This window comes from Aedes albopictus, chromosome 3, assembly GCF_035046485.1.
Source record: "Aedes albopictus strain Foshan chromosome 3, AalbF5, whole genome shotgun sequence".
NCBI lineage: Eukaryota > Metazoa > Arthropoda > Insecta > Diptera > Culicidae > Aedes > Aedes albopictus.
This window is the reverse complement of record NC_085138.1, coordinates 47,676,373-47,700,571: the sequence shown is the minus strand read 5'-3', so window position 1 is coordinate 47,700,571 and position 24,199 is coordinate 47,676,373. Positions and strand designations below refer to the sequence as shown.

Genomic DNA, 24,199 nt, shown 5'->3' with positions numbered 1-24,199 from the left:
AGGCAAGGGCAATGATACACTATGCCCAGGGAGTCGAGAAAATTTTCCCGACCGGAACGGGAATCGAACCCGCCGTCTCCGGATTGGCGATCCATAGTCTTAACCACTAGGCTAACTGGAGACCCCACCCCACAGAGTGCAACCCTCTGGGATGAATATCGAGAACACTAGAGTGTCGTATCGAAAGATAAAACTTATCTAGATCAATTTCATCAGATTTGGATCAAAACCAAAGTCGTAAAAATATAGTTCCAACCAATCCAAAGCATTATTCCGAAGACTACAACCATCTAGGATGTAGGGTCTGTGTGCCATAAGTAACTCCCGCTCCCATATTCATCCTATTCGAAAACAAGCGATTACGGCACCGATTGATCCCGATCTTTTTGTTGTCATGGGTGCTCACTTCTAACAAAAATTACAAAAATAAAAAACAAAACAAACAGCGTTTCAAATCTTTGTTTTTCGTAGGATGAAAATGGGAGCCACACGCTTAATAAAAGAACCAAGAGAGCGTCGTATTGAAAGATAAAACTTATCTAGATCAGTTTTAGCAGATCTATATTAAAACCGAAGACATTAAAATGTAGTACCAACCAATCCAAAGCACTTTGTCGAATACTCCAGCCCTCTAGGATGCATACCACTAGAGCATCATATTGAAAGATAAAACTTATCTAGATCAGTTTTAGCAGATCTAGATCAAAACCAAAGACGTTAAAATTTTGTACCAACCAATTCAAAACACTTTGTCGAAGACTCCAACACTCTAGAAAACATACCGAGATCACTAGAGCATCTTATCGGAAGATAAAACTTATCTAGATCAGTTTTAGCAGATCTAGATCAAAACTAAAGACGATAAAATGTTGTACCAACCAATCCAAAACACTTTGTCGAAGACTCCAGCCCTCTATGATGCATACCGAGAACACTAGAGCGTCGTATTGAAAGATAAAAACTTATCTAGATCAGTTTCATCAAATATAGACAAAACCAAAGAAGTTAAAATGTAGCACCAATCAATGTAGATAACTTTGCTGAAGACCCTAACCCTCTAGGATGCTTGACTTAAATTTTTCATGCAAATAAAAAATAATATTTTTTTAAAAAAACGTTCCTTACTCATGCTATTCTGGAGGAAAAATGAGAATCCCTAAAAATTTGTATAAAATAAAAGTAGAATAGTTGGGTTAAAGATCCCTGAAAGAAAATTGAAAATCGGTTCACAGGCGGCTGAGAACGAGCTGCTCAATCTTTTAGTTCCCAGTTTTTTCTGATCACGGTATTCTGAGTGTTAAACAAAAGGATTTCAGAAACATTTGAAATGATTGTTAAAAAATAAAAAAAAATTAATTGTTTCAAAGAATTAACATAACACAACACTTAGAACCTTACAAATGTACAAATAAGAGACATTACAAATTGACAAATATGTATACCAGTAACATGATTACAAGGATTTCACGGGAAACACGGTGTGTCTGGTAGAACAAATTTATTACAAAAAAATGGGCATCGCTAATTTTTACGCTACGTGAAAGTTGACGTTACCAGCTTTCATTCAAGCCCAACATCGAAATATTCCATCGGGGGAACTTTTTCATACAAAAATTGGGTATGTTTGTTAAGTAGAAATAGGGATTAATTTGGAACCGTGCATTTTGTATGAGGAAAAACAGTATTCTGAAAAAGTTGTTCGGGATCCCTCGGTGGATTTTTTTGAGGGACCCTGCAAATGAAAGCTGAAAGCCTCTATTTTTGAATAGCGAAAAATTTGACGATGCCCATTTTTTTGTTATAAACTTTTCCCATACACACGCCGTGGAAATATCAATGCGTCTACGTAAATTTCAGGGGCATTGAAAGGGGCTTTAAGGGTTTTTGTCAAAGGGTCCCTAAAAATACTCTGAAACTTCCTGGAATGCTTCCAACATCCCCTGAACCCTCTCGGACCCTAAGTAACGCACCTGGACCCTCCGAAACCCCCCAAAAACGTCTCTGAAACCTGCCAGAAATCCTCAGAAGCTTCCTGAAATGCTTCCGAAATCCCTCTAACGCCCCTGTGACCCCCTGGACTGGAGCCCTTTGGAACCCTTTATGAGCCCCTGATATGTCATTGAGATCCCCAGAAAAGCTCTTGAGACCCCTTGAAGTACCTCAAAGAGCTCCCGAAACCCCATGACGCCTCCAGAGAGGGCTCTGAAACCCTCTTAAACACCCCTGATATCCCTTACACGCAAAAAAATCCGTTCCGATATACGTGCACGCCCAGTCACGGCAACGGGAACAAATGGGAACTATGCATAGCAACGATAACAACAATAAGAAATGTACACCGTGAACTAGATTTCACGTTTTCTAGAACGCCCATATTGACAGCTGGAACTAGTTCCAGTTTACGGTGTATATTTACTTGTTCTCATATTTACGTTTGTTTGTTCACGTTTATCAGAACGGTTTTCTGAGCGTGTAGTATCTCCTTGTTATGCCCTTAGATCTCCAGGTACTCAGCTGAAACCCCTTGGGACCTCCTGAAAGCCCTTGCAAACCCCCCTTTGCTCTCCCTTGGATGCCATTGCCATAGTTACCGCCATTGTTACATTTTCTTGTGCACAATATTGGTCCCCTATATTCTGCTCGAAATTGGCACGGTTCTCTAATAAAACTATACCTATGAATTTTGCTGAACATACTTGTGAATTGATTTTTTGGTAATAATGTAATGGAAAAATCAGGAAGTTCATAGATTTTTGTTCTGGTAGATTGCATGAAAAGAGTTTCCAAAAATCACAGCAGAATTGTGGTGAAATTTTAAATATTTCATTTTTCTCCAAAATTAACGAATGAAATCTTGGAAATTTCAAGAAAACAAAAAGGCAAAAGAAATACGATTGTTTTATATTAAATATCGAATGAGAGAGAACCGAGAGAGAAGTCTTGAAGAAATGGGTTGTCTTAAAATACTGATCCAAACATCTGTTTCCCCAATGATGATTCTAGTAGAACGCATAAAAAAATATGCTGATTTTCTTGCATAATCTTCTTAAACTTTTTTGAAAAGATCATTTTTGGATTTCCATTATCAATTTCAAGTGGAATCTCCTTAAAAAATTATTTTTTTGAAATATTTAATTGAAAGAATTTTCGGTATGTATAAGTTTTTGGATTTGTCTGTGAATTCTTCAATAATGAAAACACGAAATCTGTTAAAGTTTGAAAAATGTTGATGTGGATTGTTCCAGTGGTTATGTCAAAGACTTGTCTTGCATGTGACGCCGCAGCGTGCGGTAGGCCAGTCAACCCCTCATCAAGTGTTTAAAAATAAAGGCTTGATTTTTTATGCTTTTTCTTATGTGCCTCACAGAAGAAATCTCCAAAAAATGTTAAGCATGAACTTATCCCTTCAAACCTGTCATGGAATGTAGTAAAACAGATCTTTAAAGAAGGATTAGGATTAGAATTCTTATGAAAATCCTAAAACTTCAAGAAGTATGTATAAAAAAATACTTTAAAAAAAGTATTAAAAAAGAAAAAAAAAATAAAACTTTTGGAATTTTAAGAATTAGGCTGCGCTTAGTTATTTATTACAATAAATTGTTAATAAAAAAACTGAATCGCTTGGGATATTTTAGAAAAACAAAATCGCGATTAAAAAAAATAATTCAGAAATCTCCAAAATGTTTCTCTGAATAATAATATTAGATATATTTTTGAAGGATCTCCATTTCTTCAAGTAGAAAAATTCAGAATTGTAAGAAACTTAAGAACAAGCGGAAGCATTTTTTTTTGCGAAAGTTGAAGTAAATCTTATATGGAAAATGTTTTTCAACCAACACAAAAACGGACAAGTGTTATGGAGTGCAAATCAGGATGTTTGTCGAGGGTACACGCCTACGGCTCTGCTTGCAGTTCAGATAAAAGACTGCAAGAAAACTCTCCAAAATCTTTTAAATTTTGAAAATTCATCTCATTTTTAAGATTAGCTTAAAAATATCTTCGAATGTTACCTGAAACATTTGGAAATATTGGAATAGAATTTCTTCTCAAAGATGCTGGAAATTTAATAGTACCAACGGGGTTTTAAATATTTAAATTTTTTAAACTTAGGAAATGATTCTAGATGTTGCCCGTACCTTTGCCAATGACATGTTGGAAGTTCGGATGAATATGGTAACCAGGACTAATTACACTGATGGTGATCAAAGTGTATTTTAAAGGGTTTATAAGAGTTCCAATTCGTTGTTACAATGAATTCTACGAGGAACTCGTAAAAGGATTTCATCAGAAGAACTGCACCTAAATTCTTGTAGATGTTCAGAAAAAAAATTTCTTTCGACTGCTTGAATTTTATACATCATGTTTGATAGAAATAAATTCTCGAATTTTATCAGAATATTTCCTAAAATTTAGAAAACAATACAATGTTGCCATAATTGTTTTTTCAACAAATGTCGTCAAAATTTGTTGCTCTTCGGTTTTGGATGTCAGAAACTGCTTGACAGATTCACTTTAATTTCCTTAAATTGTACATTCAGCTACATCGCCAGATAACTTCGATACACTGCACCATCGTTTTAACCAAAAGCTATTCGCATCTGAAAGTTTGTAAAGCCCACTAGAACTCATTGAAACTCATCTGAAATTCACCCACAAGACTATTAAAAATCCCAGAAACCGTACTGAAACCCCCAAGATTCCTTTAATCACTTTGGAATGCCTTGAAACAGCTTGAAAACCCCCTGGATCTTTACTGAAGCTCTGCTGAAAGACTCTGAACCCCATGAAACCTGTTGTGAAATCCCATTATAGTTTCCTGAATTCTGAAACGTCTCGAGATGCTTCTGAAACCTCCTCACCCAAAAGTCTGCGAATATCCCTGAATCTCACTTTCAGGAAGCAATCCCCTTGTAGCGTCTTGGAACGCCTATAAAATCTGCTCACTCTCTCTGAAGCCCCCTTAATCCCTTTGAAAGCCTCTCAAACGCCTCAAAGCATCTCTGAAGCCACCTGAATTTGTCTCTGAACCACCAAAAGTTCAATGAATCAAGCGCTTCAATACGCCTTTAAACGCCCCTGACACGCTTCTGAAGACCACTAAAAAGCATTTGAAGATTTGTAGAGCCCCGATGAAACACCCGAAATTGCATCGGAATGCCTCGAAGCGTTCTGAAACACCTTAAAGAGTTCAGAAACACCTTGAAGTCCCTTGAAACGCTTTGATACCCTTCTGAGACCACAACTGAAATGCCTTGAAACGCCTCTCAAATTTCCATGAATGTCTCTTTAAACCCTTCTGAATCTCCCTTTAAATCCCAAGTGCCCTTCTGAAACCTCCTCGAACGTCTTGAACACCTCTCCTGAAACCCTGTTGAAACCCTCTGAAGCTCACTTGAAAGCCTGTGAAGCCACCCAACCCAACCATCGGAAACGCCCTGAAACGGTTTTGAGATGTCTGAAAACGCCTTGAAACGGTTCTGAAACCTCCAAAGAAACTCTAAACCCTTAAAACCAGTGAGAACTTCTCTACAACCTACTGAACGCCTTGTAACGCCTTGTAAACCCCCTGAAACCATTCAAAAGCCCCTCGCATCTCACCTGAAAGCTTGTTAAGCCCTCCAAAACCTCTTTGAAGGCAACTGAAACGCTTTGAAGCGTCACTGAAGCTCCTCAAATTCCCATGAAACCGTATTGAAAGCCCTGAAACGCCTTGAAACACCTCTAAACCGCCTTGGAACTTCTGTGGTGCCCACCTAAACGCATTTGCAACTCCTTAGCACCCCGCAGAAACACCTGGAATCTCCCTGAAACGCGTCGAAGTGCCTTGCAACACCTCCGAAAGCTTGTGTAGCCCCCTTGAACACCCCTTAAAACCCTGAAACGCATTGAAGCTAATCTGAAACTCTCCTGGAAGTCTGAAGCGCACTAAAACTCATCTGTAACTCACCTGGAAGTCTGTGAGCCCCCTTAGCCTCCCGAACCCTTTCGAAAAGTTCTGAAACCTACAAACCTCCCTGGAGCTGACCTGAAAGTCTGTCAAGATCCCTGGAACTCTCTGCAGTCTCTTGAAATATCTTTGATATGCCTTCATACGCCTGTAAAGCTGCCTCAACCATTCTGAAACCACCCTGCAGCTCTTTAAGGCCTCCTGAAACCCATGAAATCCCTGTGAAACCCCCTCATACGCCACGAAGCGTCTTTGAAGCCACCTACAATTATTGTAGAACCTCCGGAGTGCTTATAAACATTCCTGAGCGCCTTGAAACCTCACGCCTCTGAACCTATGAAGCCTCCTGAAACAACTCTAAAACTCCATTTGAGAGGATGAGAAACCTGCTAACACCTGGAATCGTCCTGAAACGTCTTAAAACGGATCTGAAATGCAACTAAACATTTTGAAACGGCCCCTATGAAACCTAATTCAAGCTCGCCTGAAAGCCTTCAAAAGGGGCAACATGACAACCCGTGAGAACTCATCTGAATCCCGCTGAACGCCTTGTAATGTCTTGTATTCCTCGAAACCTTTCTGAAGCCGCCCAAAGTTCACGTGAAAGCCTGTGAGTCATCCGAAAATCCCTTTGAAACCCCCTGAAAGGCTTTGAAGTGCATTTGAAGCCCTCTAGAACTGCAATGGAACCTCCGGAAACTCTATAAAACTCCCTGGAACTCCTCTGAGAGATTTTGAAGCACCCTAAAATCTCTGAAACGCATTGAAACGTCTTAAAACACCTCTGAACCGCCTTGAAACTCCCCGCAAACCTGCCTGAAAATCCACCTAACCTGCCTCCTAAAGCCACTGGAAACCCTCGGTAACGCTCTGAAACTCCATGAAACGCCTTAAAACGGTTCTAAAACGCAACGAACTACCTTAGAACGACTCTAGAACTCCCATTAAGCTCAACTGAAAGCTTTCAAAAGGGGCTTCAACATAAAAACCCGCGTGAACTCCTGTAAAACTCGCTGAAAGCCTTGTAACCTCCTGAAAACACCTTCACCAGGCTCACCTGAAAGCCTGCGAATCTTCCCAATAGCCCCCTGAAATGTCTTGAAGCGTCTCTGAAGCTTTCTACAATTCCCACGGAACATCAGAAAACCCTATAAAAAGCCCTGAATCGACTTAATCCTTTGAGGCTGACGGTGTCATATATGAAGCAGGCGATGAAACGGAGAATAACAAACGTGTTGGATATTAGCGAGGTTACGGCAGCAGTGAGAAAACAATTCTGATTCAAAAGGTTAGAACGCCTATAGACGCCTTTGAAACCTCCCAGTAACTCCTCTGAAGCCAACTGAAATCCCATGAATCGCCCTGAAACGCCTCGATACGCTATGATTCTGGTCGAAGTGCTTTGGAACGCCTCTGAAAGTCTGTAAAGCCCCTTAGAACGCACTGAAACCCTTCTGAAACCACCAAGCCTTCTTCAAGGGATTACTTTGAAATGCCTTGCTGAGAGCCTCTGAACACCTTGAAGCTTACGGCTGTGCCGTGAAACATCGTTAAACGCCCCTGAAGTCCCCTGGAACCCCAAGCAGCCTCCTGTAATCCTCCTGAAACGCCTTTTAATTCCCCTAAATACCTCTGAAGCCCTTGACTATCCTGTACCCCTCTGATGTCACGGTGCTCCTTGAAGCCTCCAGACATTCCCTTGCTAAAACGGTTTGATACGCCTTGAAACCACGTTGAGACCCCTAACTGAAGCTCGTCCAAAAATTCCTGAAACCCCTGCGAATATCTCTGGAATCTCCTGAAGTCACCTTGAAACGCCTTAGAAATCCCCCTGAAACCCCGTAAAACTCCTGAGGAATCCAGCATTACTTCACCTTAGAGTATCTTACCTACTGCATCATGCAGCCAACTACGAATATGAAAGTATGTAAAAGCCAAAGACGCAGAAAAGTCTTCATAACATCTACTAGATTTTTCAGCGTATCACTCTAGCAGTCTCTTATGCCCGTGCCAATGAGAAGCCCCGTAATCTCTTCTTCCGAAACCACCAACCCTACAATATCTCCATAGAGCCCCAAGAAACCTGACGAAACGCCTAGAAATCCCCTGAAAACCACCTGAAGCCACGCTTCCTTCCTTGAAACCCACCTGGAACTCACTTAGAATCGCTAAAAACGCATAATTCTTATTGCTCTCCACAATGCGGTTTGGATCTGGGAACTTATTTGGAACATCTTTGACCTTCCTTCGATCCCACTAGGAAAACTCTTGAATTGCTCTGCAACCCCTCTTCACATTCCTTGAAAACTTCTTCGGTCACAATTCCTATTGAACCTACTTGAAACTTCATTTGATCTTTCCTCTTGTAGTGTCCTGACAATACTCTTAGGCTACCCTTGGACCTCTGGGAAAATCTTATTAATTGCATGATTTAATTATTGATTAAGCCCCTATCACTGTCCTCTTTGATGGATCCGAAGCCTTTCTTGATCGCTCCTTTTAGCCTGTCCTGGTACCCTCTTAAACCTAATATAATTATTATCTTTATTTACGAGATTTTTGGCCTTAGGCTGGCTCATCTCGGCCTCTTAAACCTGTCTCCCTTGCCGGGCGCGTAGCGTAGTGGCTACACGTTCACTTCATAAGTGGATGGTCATGAGTTCGAACCCAGCCCCGGCACTTCGTCAGTTGCTCTTCCCTCCGAGAGTGGCTGACACTAGACCCTCTTCTGAGCTCCATAGCTCAAATGGACCCGGATAATTGGATATCGGCGAAACGGCAACTCATAATGGACCCCCAATCGGACTGGAAAAGGAACAAGAGCCACTCATCAACATCCTCGTGCTCATCATTCTACCATGGACAGGGTAGAAAGTGACAGCAGCGCAAAGGCTGTCAGTTCGATATAGTAGAATAAGAATGAATAGAATACATTTAGGCGCTGTACAAAGTTTAAGTGCAGCTGCCGATTGGAATCGCTCACGCAGTGCCCTACTGGACAAAAGAGCTGTAAATTAGGTTAAGTGGTTGAAGAATAAAAAAACCTGTCTCTCTTCACTCAAACCAATTTAAACAGGCTCAGTTTTCGTTATAACCTCCCACCCCTTCCTACCTGAGTCTACCTAAGGTTAACCCCTCAGGTAACCTTTTGTAGCAACTCGAAAGAAGACCTCACTCAGATTCTCCCTAAATGCTTTGCAGACTTGAACCATCTGAGCTACCTTTCCCAGAGAATACATAATTTATTATCCATCCAGAAATGACTTACCCAGTAGACACGCTTCCGCACTAGATCCAGCGTGATACCGTTGGGCCATTTCACTTCGTACGTCACGATCACCTGCCGATGGGTGCCGTCCATTCCAGCACGTTCAATCCGCGGTGTGGTTCCCCAGTCAGTCCAGTACATCCAGCTATCAAAAAGAAAAACATTGCCCCAAGAACGTTACTATAGAGTTCCACAATTCCCCGCCCACAACCCTCGTCCAACTCACCCATCAATGGGATCCAGCGCGATCGCTCGCGGAATCTCCAGATCGTCCTTGATCAGCACCTTGCCCATATTGCCGTCGAAGTTGGTCAGCTCGATCGTGGCCTTCTTGATGTCGGTAAAGTAGATGTGGTTGTAGATCCAATCCACGGCCAACCCGTCCGAGGTGACGGTTTGATCCTTAACCACTACCGTTTTGTCCGAACCCTCGTCGATCGGGGCCCTGTTGGGAAACAAGTAGTGTAGATTAGAAACTCATTTACAGAACTGAAATTCTCGAAGAACTCACTTGTAGATCCGCTGCTCGGAAACGTCGCTCCAGTAGATCATTCCGGTGCGGAACACAAAGTCCAGTGCCGTCGCCGATTTGGTGTCGTTCACGATCGACGTCATCTCGCGGTGATCCAACGAAATCTTTCGGATGTCGTGCCGCCGGGCAAACAGCAACGAAGCATGACCCTCGGTGGCCTTACACTTGGTATGGTCGCGGGGATCCCGCAGGTAACCGGTCATGCATTCGCACTTGAACGTACCGATCTCGTTGGTACACTTTTGCGAACACGATCCGGGCTCGGCGCACTCGTCAATGTCCTCGCAGGTTCGGTTCCCGATTAGTTTGAAACTGTCGAAAAAGAAATTAAGTTCATGAACAATTCTCAAGAGACATAACCTCGCACATACCCTGGTTTACAATCGCAGTAGAATCCAGCAGGTGTATCCACGCACAGGTGCGAACAACCTCCGTTATTCTCCAGACACTCATTCTTTCCGCACTTGTCATTTGGCTCGTCCTGGAACTCCGGGCAATCCGGCTTCTTGTCGCAAACCTTCGACAAGGGAATGCACATTCCACCGCCGCAGTCGAACTCCGTCTTCGGGTTACACTTGACGGCGGGACGCTCTGCTATAATCAAAACCCGCCATATTAGATAAGACGCCAAATCATGTGAAACGCATCGCCGTTACTTACCGCAATCGACCTCATCGCTCCCATCGGAACACTCCGGCCTGCCGTTGCAGTGGAAATGGCCGTTGATGCAGGTTTTGTCCTTTTTGCACTGGAACTGATCCGGTCGACAGGTTACGTTCTGGCAGATCGGGGGCATCTCGTCGTCACCCTGGGGGCAATCCTTCTCCCCGTCGCAGATCCAGCTTTTGTGGATGCAGGTGATACGGTCCGAGCACTGGTACTCCAGCGAGAGGCAGGGATTTACCGTCGGGGGCGTTGGGTTTGTGCAGCCCTGGGGAATAAAGTTTAGTCATCGGGGATATCGTTAATAAATTGCGAAAGTTTGCTCGATAAAGTAAGGTCTGGCAATGAGCTACAACACGTTAACTTTTTGAGATGGTTCTCTTTTAATTATTTTTTTTGGGGTAGGTATGTATTATTCTACGATACTATAAATTTTCAGGAGACTCTCAGAATTATTTGGACCTTATTCCGTGGTGATTTTCTGGAAGGATCTTTTGATGACAATACTTGTAAAGTTACATGAGATTCCCAAGGGATTGAGTATGAGCATTAGAGTGAGCCATCGTTTTTATGGAAAAAATGAAAAATTCTATGGTACACGCTATGTCCAAAGGGAAGTATTATGAAAACTTAATGTACCTCAAAATTTATTCTCTAGAACCGTATTTTTGGACCTCAAGATTCAGAAAATGTGTGGTTTAAAATAATCCATCTTGGGTTTTTTTCCCATACATTTTTATATGGGACGAAAATGACCTTAAAATGACTTTTTTCAACATTTGTATGGGAAAACAGGAAAAAAATTAAAAATATCAAAAAACCCAAGATGAATTATTTTAAACCGCACAGATTCTGAAACTATAGGTCCAAAGCTACGATGCTAGCGAATAACATTTGAGGTACATTCGATTTTCATAATACTTCCCTTTGGACATAGCGTGTGGTATCCCATCAGAACAAAGCTTTATTGACCCCATTTCAGAACCCAAATAAGCGTGCAAAATTTGTGCACGATCGATTTACAGGAATTCGCTGATGAGAAAGCTCTCGCGAGATTCCTTAAGGAGCTCCTTGTGGGATCGCTTCCGGGATTCATCATGGGGTTTCTTCACTAATTTCTCCAAGATTCCTCCAGGGATTGACTTGGAAATTCCTTCTGTGATTCTAACGGGAAAAAATTCCAGGACTATTTGAAAATGCCTCTGAGAACTTTTCTTGGGATTCCTTCAGGAATTCCTCCTGGAATTCTTCCAGAAACTCTTCCACAAATTAATCTAAGACTTTCTCCAGGGACTGTTTAGAGATTCTCTTAGGAATTCCTCTTGAGATTGCTATTAAGCATCCTCCTGGGTGATATTTAATGAAACCCATAATATATGTGAAACGGATTGGTATACCGAAGACTTTACCCTTAAGTTATTCCTCTTGGGGTGTCATCAGGAACTCTTTTAGGCATCCCTTAAGAAACTTGCTCCAAAAATATTTCTGCGTAGTCTTTTTAGGATTCCTTCAAGATTTCCTTTGGAATTTCAGCGATTTCTTTTGTACTTCCTTCAGGGATTTCTTCAGAAACTCTTCCTAGAATGTGCATAAAAATTGATCCTTGGCTTTCTATAGGAATTCTACCTGAGATTCTTTCAAGAATTCCTCAAGGGATTCCTCCAGGAATTCCTCTAGAGATTTCTCAAGGAACTTCATTAGAGATTCCTCTCAGAATTCCCACAGGCATTTCTTCATGGAATTGCTCTTGGGATTGCTGTAACCATTTCTCCAGGAATTCCATTAAGAACACCTCCACAATACCTACGGCAATTTCTCCAAAAAATCCTCTAGGGGTTCGTTCAGAAATTTACCAGGGAATTCCTCCCTGCATGAATTTCTTAGGAGATTCCTCTAGGAATTCCTTCAAGAATTTCTTCAGAAATCCTCCAAGAAATCCTCCATGGATTCCTTCAGAAGTGCTCCCAGGAATTCCTCCCGGAATTTCAAGTATTCATCCAGAATTTCTCCAGGGACTTCTCCGGGAATTCCACCAAGAATTTCTTCAGACATTACCCCAGGTATTTCTTCAGGAATTCATCAAGGAATTCATGCAGGAATTCATCCAGGGGTTCCATTCAGAAATTCTTTAAGGGATGTATAGGAACTCTTCTAGGATTTTTCGTCCTCTAGGAGTTCTTTCAAGAATTTCTCCAGAAATTGCTCTAAGGATTCCTCCAGGAATTCCTCAAGATGTTTCTTCTCCAGGGATTCCTCTAGGGAATCCTCCAGGAGGTCATCCAGGAATTCCTTCAAGATTTCTTCTAGAATGTGCCCCATGCATTCATCCAAGCATTTCTCCTGGCAGTCCTCCAGCAAATTATCCTGGAATTCCTCCTAGGAATTCCTCCTCCTCCTGGAATTCATCTAGGAATTTCTCCAGAGGCGGTTCGATGAACAATCTCAACTTTTGATATTAAATCTCATGAACTTGTGCTCCATGCCACAAACGGATCATTTTATGGTTTTGCAACATTTTACAATGTAAAAACATCTATTCAATGAATTCAATTAAATCGGTGAAACGATTCTGCGATCCACAAAAATCGATGACTCAGCCAAACTTGCCCAATGCTATTACTTACATTGCTCCTAGAGACCGTTATCTCCTCTGCTTCTCCAAGACTATCACGCGAAGGAGTTTGCGGGGAGGGATGATGTAAATTCTTTTTGGTAAGTGATGTGAAACCACTTTTTGAATCAAAACACTAATGAACCATTAAAATTAATTTGTAAATGCAAGAATGAAATGACTGGGAAAGTAAGATTGACACTTGAAATGATGAACTTTTGAATATTCCCTGGACAAACAAACGAAAACTACTGTTGAATGTTTTACTATATTGTACAGACCCTCCCTTCTCCTCCCCGGGTAGTGTGGGGGTAACGCCATCTTCTACAACAAAAGTAAAAGCCAGGACCACTATCTCCTAAATTCACTAAACACATTACTTTGGTCGACAAACCCTTCGTGTCACTGGAACCACCTAGAAGACATTGCTTCAGAGAGGGACTAGTGCACAAGTTGCTGAACCCTGCTCTTACCTATTTGTTGACAAATAGGTAAGAGCAGGATGCACCAACTTCGACCATGTTCAACCTATTTCATTGACCAGGACCCTTGTTTTTATTCTGATTTCTTTTCTAATCCTTCAAATGACATTTGACACTGCATTAAACTTCCCGCTTTCGCCGACCAGACGTGTCGTGTAGTGTTGTCACGTACCGCGAGAAATATAAATTAAGATGTTCCGAAAGTATTTATCGCTGAAGAAGTTTCCTTGTAAGATATTCTGAAAGACTGTAGAAAAAATTCTGAAGGAATTCTTGGAAGATTTTCTTAGACTTTTTTTTAGAAATCCTGAAAACTATTTCTGTTAGAGAAATGTCTTGAAGAAATATCTAAAAAAATGTGAAGAAATATTGGGGATTTCCTTAATAATCTTTTAGAAAGCTCCCGAGAAAATTTTCAACGAATTCTGAATTTCTGATACTCAATGTATCCGTGAATCAATTTCTAAAAAAAATCCATGGAGTGCTTTTGAGAAATTTCACGGAATTTGTTCTAGATGAACGCTTTGTACTTCTCAAAAAATCTCTCAAATGATTTGTGAACAATCGTGGAGGAATTGGTCAAGCTATTCATACCAAATTTCGCCAAAGAACTCTTCGTGACTCTTCTGGAGGAACGCATGGAAGATTTTCTGAAATAATGTGTAACATGATGATTTCATTTGGAAATTTCTCTTCGGAGACCGTCGTAATGGAGTGGAAAATTCTGAGATCTCTTACGAGGATTACTAATATATGCCAGAAATTCCGAGTCTTTTATTGAAAACCCAGTTTTCATCGAGGTATACCTGTCTGTATTTATACTGTTGTTGGTTAAAAATCAGCCATTTTGATGCATGCAATGAAAAGATATAGACTATTTCTCAGGGGTCTCCAGTTAGCCTAGTGGTTAAGGCTATGGATCGCCAATCCGGAGACGGCGGGTTCGATTCCCGTTCCAGTCGGGAAAACTTTCTCGACTCCCTGGGCATAGTGTATTATTGTACTTGCCTCACAATAAACAAATTCATGCAATGGCGGGCAAAGAAAACCCTTCAATTAATAACTGTGGAAGTGCTCAAAGAACACTAAGTTGAAGAGAGGCAGGCCACTGGGACTTGTGGGGACGTCGAGCCATAAAGAAAAAGAAGACTATTTTCCGTGATGATGCGTAATGGTGATTTTAGTCGGGGACACCCTTTAAATGTGCCCATTTGCTACTGAAGCTCCAACTACAAAGGACGTGTTACATTTCCAAGTTTATGGTTATGGGTACATCCACTAACCAAATCGCTAACTGTGAATTTTGATGCTAATCGGAAGTTTTGGACACAGTTTGCTGAATTTTTCATCTGAACAAAAATTCTAAAAAAAAGACTCGAAACCAATATCGATGATTGGATGGATGTACCGGATGAAGATATTGCTGGAAGAGTGGAACTTGATAGACTGCATGGAACAATCAATTGAGAAAAAAATGTTTGCATGAATTTTGGTGACTGATACCAAATAAGTCCACAGAGAGAATTCCGCTGAAGTGCAAGCCAGCCCTCCTGCATCGAATCGCTGAGAGTCATTAGGGAAACGTGAAAGTTAAGGCTACCGCTAAGGACACGTGGGATATGCTACGGAAGGTATTTCAACGGAAAGGTTTCGGCAGCTGGTTTTTTTTTACGACAGAAGCTATTGATGATAAAGATAAGTGAAGGCGCAGAAATACAGATAATTTCTTGGATTTTGACAAGCTGCAACGGGATCTGAATGCCAGCGTAGCGAAGAAAAATGAGCAAGAGGAAATTTGTTACCTCCTGTTGACGTTACCTTCTTCGTACGCACGATTGTTATGACATTGCACACTGTAGGTAGAACCGGATCGATAAACGCTGGAACTTATGCGAAATCGACTGCTGGATGAGAAAACGAGGCGAGCGAACAAGAATGCGACTGAAGCATCCAGAAGATCGGAATCGACGTTTGTGAGCAAGATATGGAATTTCAAGTGCTATAACTGCGGTACACGGTGTCAAAATTTCGATTATTAACGAACATTCATGTACCTCGGATTTTTTTTTTTCGAAAATGATTAGTAGTTGGGCTATATACTCATAATCGGAAAACTAGGAAATATTTCATCGGCAAAATACAGGGGATGGCCAAAATTTTTGGGATAGGCAGCTTTTTTTCTCCCACAAAAAAAAATCAACATGCTGTAACTTTTAATGGAGTGCATCAAAAAATCTCAAATTTTGAATGTTTGTCAACCTATTATATGTGCATCATTGGTACAAATTTGGGCTCGATTGAATAATTTTTCGCGAAGTTAGAACCGTTTGGGTAAAACACTATTATTTAGACAACTAATTTCTGAACTGTCATATCTCGGAGACCAGTGAACCGAATTGAATGAATTTTTTAACTTAACGTTTATCAACAATATATTGATACTTAATACGACGTTATAAATTGTAATATTTTCTCACGGCGAATTAAGTTATACCGGGTTTAAATTTTTACCCATATAGAGGAAAATAAGTCAAATTTACAATACCACACAAAAAACCAGAACCGACCAAAGACATTGCAGTAGATAATATACCTCCTATTGGGATTTTACAGCGCCTCGACAGCTTGGATCCCTCTAAGAGTGCTGGACCAGATGGTCTACCACCAGTCCTTCTGAAGTCACTTTCGAAAGAGCTAGTAAACCACTTTTCTGGCTATTTAACTCATCTCTTAAGTACAACTATCTTCCGCATATTTGGAAAGAATCTTTTTTAGTCCCAATTTTTAAATCAGGTAAAAAATCTGATATTAAAAACTATCGCGGAATATCCATTTTATCCTGTATCCCTAAATTATTTGAATCAATAATCAATGACAAGATATTCTCTCAAGTCAAATGTCTAATAACTTGTAATCAACATGGTTTTTTCAAAGGAAGAGCAACGACCACTAATCTATTGCAATTTGTAACATTTTCAATTAACGCCATGGATAGAGAGCATTATGTTGAAACACTGTACACTGATTTCAGTAAGGCATTCGATAGAGTGGATATTGCTTTATTACTATTTAAATTAGGTAGGCTTGGTTTCAATTCTGGATTGTTAAAGTGGATACAATCGTACCTATCCGATAGAACCCAAAGAGTGATATTTGAACATAGTATATCCACAAAAATAATTTAGGTTACATCCGGGGTACCACAAGGATCTCATCTTGGTCCTCTATTGTTCATTTTATTTGTCAATGATGTAGAACGTGTCTTGAATCGCCTCAATGTTCTAATATATGCTGATGATATGAAACTGTTTCTTGAGATATGTAATTCAGCAGATCTTGATGTATTTCAAAATGAAATAGATGTTTTCCGAAACTGGTGTCAGAAAAACTTGCTTGAAATTAATGTTAAAAAATGCGTTTCTATTTCATTTACAAGAAAATATACGGTTGAGCCAACAGCTATTTACCTTAATAAAATACCAGTTGAACGATGTAAGCAGGTTAGAGATTTAGGTATAATTCTTGACTCTAAATTGTGTTTTAATGATCACTACAACAACATCATATACAAAGCAAGTAACAAGCTAGGATTCATAAAGAGATTTAGTCACCATTTCAATGACCCTTACACAATCAAGACATTGTATATTACATATGTTAGACCACTTCTTGAATATTGTAGTATTGTTTGGGCTCCATATCATGAAACGCATATAAATCGTATAGTCTGTTCAAAAACAGTTTTTGCTTTTTGCGCTTCGTAAGCTTGGCTGGACGACACTACCTTTGCCCTCTTATGAATCGCGATGTTTGCTAATAAATTTGGTTGATCTCAAAAAAAGAAGAGAATTTGCCATGATAGCCTTCATCAACGATGTTATATCACAGAAAGTCGACAGCGCAGTAATGCTAGAAAATCTAAATTTTTACGCTCCTACTCGTCAACTAAGAAATAGGAATCTATTTTATATTAAATACCAAAGAACTGACTATAGCATTAATGGGCCTATTAATAGAATGATGTCGTGCTATAATAGTTATTGTGAAGCAATTGATATAACAATGAATAGATCGAAACCAAAACATGTTTTCTTTTCAAGATACACAAGGCAATAAGACAGGTGAAAATAGAAATTAAGAATTTCATTGTTACAGACGTTATTTATTATAAATTTTACTGTAAAGTTTGGTCTACGTATTAATTGACGACAAATAAATAAATAAATAAAAAATACTAAATGTGTTCTTCTCTCAATCTATATAGGCTCTAATATATCTGATTAGAGATAACTTGAGAACAGAGGTGGAAAATCTTTGGATATCAACACTAAAATTTATTGACATTGGTGTAAAAAAATTACATTTTTTCGAGAAAACTCCAAAAAGTGTCAATCCATGATAACTTTTTTCAACGTTTAAAAAGTACATATGTTTTAATAGTTTGTAAAGCATTTACATATTGTTAGTGTACGTTCAAAATTTCATTCAATTCGGTTCACTGGTTTCCGAGATATGACAGCTCAAAAATGAGTTGTCTGAAAAATAGTGTTTTACCCGAACGGTTCTAACTTTGCGAAATATTAATCAATCGAGCCCAAATTTGTACCAATGATGCACACATAATAGGTTGACAAACAGTCAACATTTGAGATTTTTCGATGCGCTCTATGAAAAGTTATAGCTTGTTGAACTGTTTTTTGAGAGAAAAAAAGTTGCCTATCCCAAACATTTTGGCCATCCCCTGTATTTTCCATACATTTTGTATGGGACGTTTTTTGGGCTAAAATAGTAATTATTGATTTTTAGTATGGAAAATAACTAAAAACTCATCTAACTCAAATTTTCCCCGATAGAATATTTTCAAATTTTGCATTTATAACTTATAGCCGAAATTCTAACATTCTATAAAGAAAAATCCGAGGTACATGAAAGTTCGATAAAAATCAAAATTTAGACACCGTGCGGTAAAATAGGTCATAAACGATCGAAATGTATGGAGAAATCAACGGATGAGAGAAATGGCAATCAAGTAAGTAAATCGAGCAATTGGCGAACCAAGTTTGAAACCAAAGGCAAAGCGAATTTTGGCATGGGAATAGACATTGCGTTTTTGGTCAGGTGTGATGAGGAAGCGTTGGTTGTTGGACGCTCTGAAGACGTAAAGCGGATTGAATGATATGTTAACTCCGGTGCGTCGAACCATACACTCAGGCAAATAAACCGAAGATTATCATAAGGTCTAACAATTCATAACGACTAGATTGAATTTCATAAGGTCGGTTTATGACGCAGAATCGACTCACTGTTTGACTTTTATACACATTTAACACGATATCCGCTTGGGTTGGGCACGAGCTCAGTGATCTCGACGTTCATGGATCGATTCCAGTCTGCATCATTTTACGATTTTTCCGCTCTTTTCATGTGTTTATCTTATGTAATTAGGTCATAATAAGCATGTTCAATTTTTATAAGGTATTCTTATGGCATCAATACTTTACAGTTATTTCTAAATTTCATAAGGCATTTTGATAAATTTCGGTAGTTTACTTCGCTGAGTGTACATATGCCTGGAATCTGTTGACGACAGAATAACAAAGCTTATCTTTATGATAGAGTCGGTTAGGGTTAGGTAAATGATTTTCCTGTGTCACAAACAGCAACAGTTAGTTTTATGATATAGGTTAGACGAGGCGTCAGCTCGGATAAAAAGGACGGGTAGTAGGTAAAAAGGACACTTCAGAGCGTTAGTTAGAGGTAGAAGTTTAGATGTAAGGAAATCTCAAATAGTAAGTTAAATGTAAAGTTAACGAGTGACCATCAGAATTCGAAAGAGTTCATTTCGTTGGAAAGAAATTCCAGAGGATAGTCGGGAAAGCTAGTCATAATTTATGCAAACACAAAAACATTTTATGGTGGCTCCAGAGAGGAACATAAGTGTTTTCCTGGCAGTGATTTGAAGGTGCAATGTGTGTGGAGATGACAATTGTAGATAATAGGAAATTAGCAATGGTAATTGATATACTCTGGCTACCTCAAAACGCTGAGCAACGTGAAAAAGGAGAGGAAGACCGTATGTAATACTGCTTCTGCGCAAGCTAGTGCAGATGCCGGACTTTGTGGAAAATGGCTGTGCAGTAGATAATCTGGTTGATACGTGGATTGTCGTTTGGTGAGGCGTGAGCTGATTGACATTACTAGAGTAGTAAGTGAATGTTACTGAGAAACTGTTACGGCGAGCACGTTGGTAGCCTTTTTGCGAAGACGGCTCCCATCCTGTCACAGTCGACATAGTTGAAGCGCCCTCAACAATTCGCAGGAACATTAAAACATAGTGAGCACGTGTTGCTGCTAATACGTATACAGAGGTAGAAATATCTCAAGCACTCTCATTCAGTAAGTTGTTCCCTGAAGTCGGTCGTGGCGCTAGTATGCTTGAAGTTTTCAGAGTATATGAAGCAAGAGAGTAGATGTTTGTCTTGTTATTGTCGGGCCGCCACCAAACCGGATTTCGCACAATCAAGTCGCGACGCGACCCAACTCGCGACGTTTTTTAATCATGTCAAAAGTAGTGCGCATCCTTCCCATTGTTGTCAGCAACACAGCGCACTAGATGCGAAACAGTTGCGACACTTGTGGACCAAGAAAATGGCAATTTTTGATTGAATTTCGATCTTGATTCCAACCGGATAGACAATATTAGCCGTCTTCGCTATTTGTTAACGTCATTGACAGATTGATTATACTTTGCTGTGAAGTTAAAAGTAAACAAAGCAACTGCTTTTTGTAGGAAAAAGAAGATTGATTCCACGAACTTCTGCATACGAATCAAAAGTTGTAATCGTTACACTGACAAGCTCGTCAATAAAAGACTAGGTCACAAACAGATTACTCAAAGAGTTACTCAAAAAACGAATTATGCTATTGTAGACATAGGAAAATGGAACCATCTCGGCAGGGGTCCTATTTTGGGCACTTTCTGCTATAATGCAGCCAATTCTGAACCAATTGACACATTTTTTGGAACGCGATGAGATACGTATAGTATCTAGCCGTGTACAAAATTTCAAATCAATTGGATTGGAATTGACTGAGTTATAGCGAAGAGTGCCCAAAATACCGGCCGCTGCCCAAGTGGTTCGCTACCCTATGTAGTCGATAAAAAAAATAGGAAAATGACAAATTATTGCGTTACGTACCCTCTCATCCGATCCATCCGGACAATCCGGTTCCCCATCGCAGCGCCACTTGGACGTGATGCAGTAGTTCTCCGAGCAGGCAAACTGCTTCAGTGGATCGCACGTCGTCGCCTGGCAACCCTTCTCGTCGCTGTTGTCGCCGCAGTCGTCATCTCGGTCACACTGCCACCGCTTCTGGATACACCGTCCGTTGGCACAAGTAAACTCGTCCGATCTGCAGGTTTCATCTAAAAGAAAAAAAAAAATCCATGGGGTTAATTTTCGTTCATTATGTCATTCACTTTAAAATGGTTAAAAGAAAAAAAGTCGAATGGAAAATCTCTTCTTCATTAATTAAACGACGACGAGGTTATGTTTCGAACCGCGGAAAGTAAAAGGGCTGAATACAGTTACTGTAGACCTCCAATCTAGTAATCGGTTTGATAGCTGTCAAACCCGGATCACCATGACAACAACGCTGGATGCTGTGTATACGCTGTGTAGGAGTGGGAGCAACCATTGCTTTTTTGCATACTTTGCGGCGTAAGCTCTGATGGGCCTACCCTCTCTAGAAGGTAGAAGTCAAGTGTTTTAACTCCCGTAGTCCCCGTTAGACCCTTTTTACCATTTGTACTGAATAGATAAATTGATGCTTTTCTTTTGTCCGACAACATTTGGGGGGCTGCTAGCTGGAATAATAAGTGGTCACCGGCCGGCCGGACCGTACTTTTATCGATGAGGGTCAACCACCGCAGCAAAGTGTTCTCCCGAATGTTCGATTGTTAACAAGCTGAAATAATGGTTTGGTTGTGGGAATCGCTGGAGACAACAGTCCTCCTCCGAAGGCTCTGAACCCTTTTTTCGGTATGTTATGCTTCTGACCCCGACCGGAAGACCGACGTTCAATTTGGGGATTGGAACTGTGTACCGTAAACTAACGGACCGCACGGTTTTTTCCATATCATTGATATGTTAGAGTGCTTTTTTCATGAAGATGAAAAAGAAAATGAAATACGCTGATGATATTTCAGACTTCTTCCTCTCTCACTCCTGGTGAACCAGCCTCAGGCTGAAAATCTCCCTAATAAAGCTAATAACTTGGCTAATAATAATAATAACTCTCATCCTTTCCACTCAGCCTCAAGTACTCAGTAATTACTAATAACTATGTATACTTTTTTTTTTAAATTGTAAACTGTCCATAAAATCAACATTCATTATGGCGGGTAGTGTATTTTCGGTTTCAAAAAATATCAAAAATTGTTTCTTTTTGCTAGTTTTAAAAACCGATGAAAAATATTTGATCATTTTAGACAACTTGAAAAATTTTGAGGCTTGAGAAATATAAAAAAAAACAAAGAGTAAGGTTTTTGAAAAATTATGATTATCTGACATCTAATATGGATGCGCGATGAATATGTCACTCAGTGTATTTTTTGTAAAAGTATCGAGTCAAAAATAGCAGCGTATTTTGGGCTGAAACACCAGGAATTCTTTGGAGAACTTGGACATTTCATTTTCGGCAACTAATTTATGAATTGATTAGGTTATATACATGAAAATTTCTCTAATGAAATTGACTCTAATGAAGGAATTGTCGAATCAGTTATATAAATACAATTAAACACGAAGAAATTACAGAAGGAATCTCAATCAAATTTCCGAAAAACTCTCAAGGGCACTACATAAGGAAATGCCAACAAAAATCAAAGAATTTGGCTTTGATATTTACAAAGGAGTTTCTGAACAAAGTCGAATTAAGCTAGGGTCTAGGCCTGTTTTGGGCACTTGCTGCTATAACTCAGTCCATTTCAAACCGATTGACTTGAATTTTTGAACATTGCTAGACACTGCACGCATGACACTGATCGTGTTCCTAAAATCAAGTCAATCGCTTGAATTTTGACTAAGTTAGAGCAGCAAGTGCCCAAAACAGGCCTAGACCCTAGTTTAAATTCGCCTTTGTTCAGAAACTTCTTTGTAAATATCAAAGCCAAATTCTTTGATTTTTTTTAACAATTCCTCATGTAGTGCCCTTGAGAATTTTTCGGAAATTTGTATTGAGATTCCTTCTGTAATTTCCTCGTGTTTAATTGTATTTATATTTTAAACTGATTCGACAATTGCTTACAGGATTGTTTCTTCATGTTTTCTGGAAATCCCTCGTAAAATTTCTTAGTGTATTGCTTCAGCAATTACAATTACAATTTAATAGCAATCCGTTTGGAAATTGCTCCGTTAATTTCTTTGTAAATTCCTACAGCAAATTAATAGGAAAATCCTTCGGATGCACTACACGGCATTAGAAATTCATTCGATTATTAACTTGTAAATTTCTCAGGCAATTGTGTTAGGCATTTCTTCCTCAATTATTTCAACATATTTTTTGTAAAGTTAAAAAAGAACCATTCCTTTTTAAATTTTTCAGGAAATTCAGATATTTTGGAATTGTTGATGAAATTTTCAAAGGAATTCATAATTTTCAAGACAAATCTCCTGAGAACTGTTTGAGGAATTCCGAGAAATTTTCGTGGAAGTTGCCGAAAACATGTTTAAACAAATTGCTTTTAGAATTGCCATAGAAATAGAAAAAGATTTCAATGGTGTTGTTGAAGAAATATATGCAGCAATACATAATAATGAGGACCACTCAAAGAACATGCCAAAGGAATTAACGAAGAGATTTCGAAAAGATCTTCTTAAGAAATTTACAATTGAATTACCAAACTACCTTCCAGAGACAATACGAGAGAAATTTCTTATAAAAAGTGCTGAAGTACTGAAGAAATTGCCAAAGAAGATTTCAAAGAAATTGCCGAAATAAAAATCTTAAAGAAATTTGCCTGACAAATTTTCAAACTAATCAGTGATAAATTCAGAAATAAATTTATACTCAAAAGCATTACTGAAGCATTCACTTAAGAATTATCTTTGGATTTCAAAAAATGCAATAGGAATACATCAAATAACTTTGCCAATTTCTCCTGCAAGGAGATTTCAAAGCAATTACCGAAAGATTTCTCGAAGAAGTAGCAAACGGAGAACCATCCCTTCAAAAACTATCAATGGATGCATTTGGAATTTTTCCTCAGGTATTGCTTCAAAAATTCTTCCAGGGATTATTTCACAAATTTCACTAGCTATTCCTCTCAAAATTTCCCGAAACATTGTGTAAGGGAATCTTGCATGGATTGCTTCTGGAATTGAATTTCGTCAGGAGTTTCTCCTGGGATTTCTTTAGGTTTTTATAGAAATTTCTTTAAGTATTTCATCGCCAAGTCTTACAAAGATTCCTTTTGAATTTCCTCCAAAAAAAAACCCTTTAGGGATTCTTGAAAAAATAAAATCAGGGATTCATTCGCAGACTTTCATGAGAAATTCCTGAAAAGTTTTCTTCGGGAGTTCCTTCACGAGTTTCTTAACGTGTTCGTTCAGAAATGGGTTACTTCAGAAAGTATTTCTTTAAAAATCCGCCCATGAATTTCTTTAGATTTTTCTTTGGGGGATTCTCAAAAAAC

General features: G+C 39.3%; 1 protein-coding gene across 21 annotated transcripts in view; it reads right to left on the bottom strand.

Annotated features, from left to right (window-relative positions):
- Positions 1-24,199, bottom strand: part of LOC109405842 (low-density lipoprotein receptor) — a 1,187,857-nt gene that overhangs the window by 114,655 nt on the left and 1,049,003 nt on the right. For 19 of the 21 annotated variants that reach the window (XR_009999021.1, XM_062858855.1, XM_062858856.1 and 16 more), the window contains 6 exons: positions 20,703-20,929; positions 10,408-10,678; positions 10,119-10,341; positions 9,727-10,059; positions 9,442-9,660; positions 9,216-9,360 (listed from right to left, as the gene is read on the bottom strand). Coding sequence is in view for 20 of the 21 variants with exons in the window: in XM_062858855.1 (XP_062714839.1) it covers positions 9,216-9,360; positions 9,442-9,660; positions 9,727-10,059; positions 10,119-10,341; positions 10,408-10,678; positions 20,703-20,929 (1,418 nt within the window). In the remaining variant the exon portion in view is untranslated. The remainder of the gene's footprint in view (positions 1-9,215; positions 9,361-9,441; positions 9,661-9,726; positions 10,060-10,118; positions 10,342-10,407; positions 10,679-20,702; positions 20,930-24,199) is intronic. The other 2 variants (XM_029869744.2, XM_029869750.2) reach the window with 1 other exon arrangement.